Raw genomic sequence first — 5,121 nt, 5'->3', positions numbered from 1 at the left:
ATGAACCATTCATCAGCAGCACAGCATTTTTCATAGACAAATGGACATTGTGCCATACCTAAATGGCGTAACACGTCGAAGGTTGCAGGGAGCAATATACCCCAGCTCCCTTAAGATTTGTGCATTGGAGATTAGACAAAAGCAATATACACTTGTACGAACAAGTTCAGTACACGAGCTTTTCTTTTGGGGAGGGTGAATTTGAAGCTGATGGAAAGAACAACTGCTGGGTTCACTTTGGGCTCTGTCCAACACTCACCAGAGTCCGGATGAAGCTTCCCCTCTCTTACAGTTTTCCTATATTACAGGGGTTCTCAAACTTTTCTTTTTGCTGGGCCCCTCTTGGAAAATATTTCAGGCTGTGACGACCTCCCAGAAAAAGCAATAGCAAATTGCACCCATGGGTATGTACAGTAGACTCATGCTATTGCCACCCTTCCGGCTGCTCTGCTGCTGCTAGCGGTGCTGCCTTCCGAGTGGGGTGGCTGGCAGCTGCTGGCTGGGTGCCCAGCTCTGAAGGCAGTGCCACTGTATGGTACTGCCACCCTTACTTCTGTGCTGCTGCTGCCGACAGCGCTGCCGTCAGAGCTGGGCAGCCAGAGAGCAATGGATGTTGTTCCAGTTCCCCACCCCCAGCTCCTCTTTCCCCCAGTGACATTGTTATGATCTCACAACCTCCCTACAATAGGCATGTGACCCCCCTTTTCGGTCAGGCCCCCCAGTTTGAGAAACACTGCCACATTAGCTAGGAAAGCTTTTTTCTATCAGTCAGGAGTGTGTGCAGAACAGAACTGATCAGATGTTTTGGGGATTAGCTGTGCAAATCATCTTCCCTTGGCTGCTATATAAAAAAAATGAAAATCTAAACAAAAATCCATATCTTACTTTTGAACACTAGGCTGCCAGGTATTACACTGGAGATGCTGTCATGAAAAACATGAATGTAGTGGTTCCTAAACTCTTTTCCATGGTCCAGAGCTCTTCCTGATGGTGTGCGGAAAGTTAACCAAATAGTGGACATCATCAGAGTGTTGGGATGGGACAGTCCATAAGATCACCTTCTGAAATGGTCCACCAAGGGAATGCTTTTAAAAGCATGTGCTACTAGAACACAATGAATCCGGCTTTCTGATTCTGTTTTCTCTTAGTGAGGGGTTAACATAGCCACCTTAATTACAAAGTATGCTGTAATATTTAAATAAATACAGTAAAATCTTGCTGTATTACAAACAAATATTTAATATATAGGATGAGCACAAATTCAGAAAAAAATATTTTTTTTGCAGTCCAGGGACACAAAATGCCATTTTCTTGGCAGGCAAATCCAGAGGTTTTCTTCATAGTTTTTTTGATGTTGTACTGAAAGGGAAATGAAATGAGCTAAAATCAGCACTTATGCACTCAGCCAATGTGATACGACCCAGACTGGCTTTGAAGGAAAATAGTTTTTTGCCAAGACTGGCGTTATCTCAGCACTTAGTATTTTGAAAACTGAACGGAGAACTCCAAAATAACTAACAACCCTCAGCTATATATTGCTTTGAACAATGAGTGTTTCAGAGTTAGGCTTTCTCCCTTGAAGTCATAGGGTCCGTTATTTGGTAAAGGTTGTCTCAGCCAGACTGACAAAGGGAAATAGGTAGCAGGAACCAGCTGTAGCTGCCTTCAGTGATACTTCTGGGGGAATGAGATACTACTCAGGATGAGTAAGAGTGGCAGAATCTGGACCCAATGGGAATGGATGACAAGTCACTGGGATACTAAAAGGTTATTTGTTTTTGTTTTGTTTTTTATATTTAAAAGAGACATAAGGTCAATTTTAGGAAATGAATTTCTACCAATAGAGATATGCTAATCATCATTAAAACTACCTTCATTTGTGTTGGAACAGAACAGAAATATATAGGGTTAGTGTAGCATCAAAGAATGCAGTCTAGGACCCAATTCACAATGCACAGACTAATATGCCTGTAGTTTTATTCATTAAGCTAGTAAAGAAGATAGAGGTGTAAGTGTTTGCAGAACTGGGTCCAGCACCAGGTTGCTGGAATGGGCTCTTTAATCACAAGAAGTCACACTAATCAGATTTCTGGATATCTGAAAATTAATAGTAATCCCTGATTTGCATGTGGCTTTGTAAGGCTCCTACTTTTCTTTCTATTGCTTTGTAAATGTAGTAAATATTTTTCAGCCAGCACAGTGGTGGAGAAAAATCGTGCCTGTCTATATCATCGCTTTGGAGAACCTGGGGTAGCCAATACCACGTTGCATGCTCATCACCTCATTTCTAAAGGCTGGAAATCTCATACACTGTCCTAGGGTGAATCCAGCTCCCCTTTTAATAGGCTTTGACTATTAACCTGTGCTGATACTTGAATCAATTCACAGGACAATTTCTGAATGATGACAAACAGTCTATTAAGCGGAGGGGAAACATTTCTGTAAAGAACAGTCAGTCTTCTGCCAGCCCAGTCCCGCTTCCAGCCAATGCACCGGGTTGGGTTATTAAATCAATGAGGAAGCCAAGCCTGGGATCTGGGTTTGTTTTTGCTATAAGCAAGTCCCATTTTCCTTTTACCCTCCAGGGGCGGCTCATTACATCGACACACCCCTTGCGACACCCGGCAGCGCCCAGATTAGAGCTGGCTCCTGCTGGGAGCACCCCCAGGGCAGGTACCTGTTCATGATCTTGGTGACGATCAGCTTGACCCAGGGCGCGGTGGGATCCAGACAGACTTTCTTGCCGTGCTTCGTGGTGGCTCTGCGGGGAGGCAGAGGGGAGAGCGGGGTGAGCGCAGGGCTGGTGGGGTGGGGAGGGGGGCACAGGCTGGGAGGGGGCAGCAGGGCCCCGACACTTACATGACTTCTGGCACCCCGCAGTGGGGCCCCTCGGGGATCAGCTCCACGTGGGCGACGAGCTTGGGGTGGATCACCGCGGCCTCGGTCTGCAGGCACTGGCACCGCAGCTCGCCGGCCATGGGGGCACCTGCCAGGGGAAGGGGAAAAAGATTCAGCTCCTGCCGGCGGCCAGATTCTCTGCAGGGGGGCTGCCCGGGACACACCCTGGGTCCGGTTCATGCCCCCGGCCCGGGCACTCCCCGCATCCGGCCGGCTCTCGGACACCTGGGTCCCATCCATCCCCCGCCCCCGGGAACTCCCCGCATCCGGCCGGCTCTCGGACACCTGGATCCGAGCCATCCCCCCGGGAACTCCCCGCATCCGGCCGGCTCTCGGACACCTGGGTCCTATCCATCCCCCGCCCCTGGGAACTCCCCGCACCCGGCCGGCTCTCGGACACCTGGATCCGAGCCATCGCCCCCGGGAACTCCCCGCACCCGGCCGGCTCTCGGACACCTGGATCCGAGCCATCGCCCCCGGGAACTCCCCGCACCCGGCCGGCTCTCGGACACCTGGATCCCTTCCATCCCCCCGGGAACTCCCAGCATCTGGTCGGCTCTCGGACACCTGGATCCCTTCCATCCCTCTCGGGAACTCCCCGCATCCGCTCGGCTTTCTGACACCTGGGTCCGGTCCGTCCTTCCAAGCCCCAGTGGGAAGCGAGACTCCCGGGGCCCGGGGCCACCCCGGCGCAGCAAGCCCCTTACCCCGGCACAGCGCGGTGCAGGCCGCCAGCAGCAGCAGCAGCAGGGCGCTGCCGGGGGCGAAGCTCCGGGGGAGGCTCATGGTTCGGGCTGGTGGCTGAGTCTGGGGCTGGGATCTGGGCTCGGCTCAGCTCTGATCCACCGCAGCGCCCCGCGGCCGCTTTTATCCCCGCTGGGTCAGCCACCCGCAGCCCGCGGGGAATTCCTGGGAGCCCCATCCCGTGGTGCGGGGCTCACTCGGGGAGGGGAAGGGAGGCGGGGAGTTCCCATTCCCCATCCCGTGGTGCGGGGCTCACTCACCCGGGGAGGGGAGGCGGGGATTCCCATTCCCCATCCCGTGGCTCACATGGGCCGTGGATGGGTCCAGGCACAGTCAGGCTGTGAGCATGGGAGAGAAATAACACCCTGGCCTGGGACTAACCCGCCGCGGCCCTTCCCAGGCGGGGTCAGCCTGCCCGGGGGTCACTGGCCCTGCGTGCTGAGCAGCAGCCAGGTAATCATTAGGAGTGAGCTGTGTTCTCTCTACACCCAGCGCCCCACCTGTGCCTGGGGCTCCCCGGGGGAAAATAACATTAGCCAGCATGGCAGAGGTTCCATTTCTCAAGGAAATGTAACGCTAAGGTTCCCAGCTTGGTAGTTAATATACAACTAGTTAATATGCATGAATTTTATTATTATTATTAATAATCCTTTAATACAGAACCATTACAATGGCTATCCACCAGCTCTGAGCTCCCAGCTACTTATTTCAACTAAGCCAGCATCAGTTCCCAACTAGGTTCCCTCTGCCCCTGCTCTCCAATCAAATCACTAAATCATATGTAAAGACTGAGAACAGAGCTGATGAAATCCCCTAAAAGATGTATTGTTCCTAAGCAGGGCCCAATTAAGGAGATTGGAGACCCCTGGGCTAACGTTTTTTGGAGGTTCCCTTTCATTCCATTTTTCTGCTCTGTAAGAATCCAAACAGTCCAGAGATAAAGAATTTTTCCTTGTGCCCCAATTTATAGCTTCACACAGAACCTAAGCTGGAAGCAGCAGTTCCCACACAGGTCTCTTCTTCATGGCGGAGGATGGGAGGGAAGGAATGCACTTCAAAGTCTTCGATCTCACACATCATGACCATTTGCTTTCCATGCACAGGATTTAACACTTTTCTGTTAAAGTTCTTCATTTGCATTACCCAAGGTTTCTTTCTCGTTTGATGGGTTATTTAGTTACAGGGACATATTATTGCAAGTGTTTGCTATTACATTATAGTGGTACAGATTATTGAAAACTACGCGTGCAACATCTCACTATTTTTTTCATTAAGTTTAAACACTAAACTCATTCTTATACATTTTATCATCTACTTTGAATCATAGTGAGCTGGTCTGGCTTCTCACTGTGAGTTTGTCAGTTTTTAGCTGATGCCTGTGGCCTTGTATAGAGTGGCACCAGCATTAGATCATCAACATCACCTCCCATTTGTTTTGCTTACTACTCAAAATCATCCAGTGGAGACCGTGAGTTTATG

General features: G+C 50.4%; 1 protein-coding gene across 2 annotated transcripts; it reads right to left on the bottom strand.

The window, feature by feature from the left end:
- Window positions 1–1,260: 1,260 nt before the first annotated feature.
- On the bottom strand, window positions 1,261–3,976 carry LOC115652370 (alveolar macrophage chemotactic factor-like). 2 transcript variants are annotated; one of them, XM_030564313.1, is made up of 4 exons: window positions 3,903–3,976; window positions 2,860–2,986; window positions 2,678–2,761; window positions 1,261–1,359 (listed from the first exon to the last, which is right to left on the bottom strand). In XM_030564313.1, exons 1-4 carry the CDS (start codon window positions 3,934–3,936, stop codon window positions 1,338–1,340), a joined length of 267 nt encoding a protein of 88 aa, XP_030420173.1. In that variant the 5' UTR covers window positions 3,937–3,976; the 3' UTR covers window positions 1,261–1,337. The 2 variants fall into 2 exon arrangements, with proteins under 2 accessions (XP_030420173.1, XP_030420172.1); XM_030564312.1 differs by lacking the exon at window positions 3,903–3,976 and adding an exon at window positions 3,606–3,684.
- Window positions 3,977–5,121: the final 1,145 nt, after the last annotated feature.

Source organism: Gopherus evgoodei, chromosome 5 (genome assembly GCF_007399415.2).
Source record: "Gopherus evgoodei ecotype Sinaloan lineage chromosome 5, rGopEvg1_v1.p, whole genome shotgun sequence".
In the NCBI taxonomy this organism is placed as follows: domain Eukaryota; kingdom Metazoa; phylum Chordata; order Testudines; family Testudinidae; genus Gopherus; species Gopherus evgoodei.
The sequence above is the reverse complement of the archived record's forward strand: the minus strand, read 5'-3'. Positions and strand labels throughout refer to the sequence as shown.

Excerpts from the sequence above, each read along its gene's own strand:
- LOC115652370 (XM_030564312.1), bottom strand. The coding sequence starts at position 3,684 with ATGAGCCTCCCCCGGAGCTTCGCCCCCGGCAGCGCCCTGCTGCTGCTG. Across the intron at positions 2,987-3,605 it reads CTGCACCGCGCTGTGCCGGG|GTGCCCCCATGGCCGGCGAG; the intron begins GTAAGGGGCTTG and ends TTCCCCTGGCAG. Across the intron at positions 1,360-2,677 it reads GTCACCAAGATCATGAACAG|TACAACATCAAAAAAACTAT; the intron begins GTACCTGCCCTG and ends TTTCCCTTTCAG.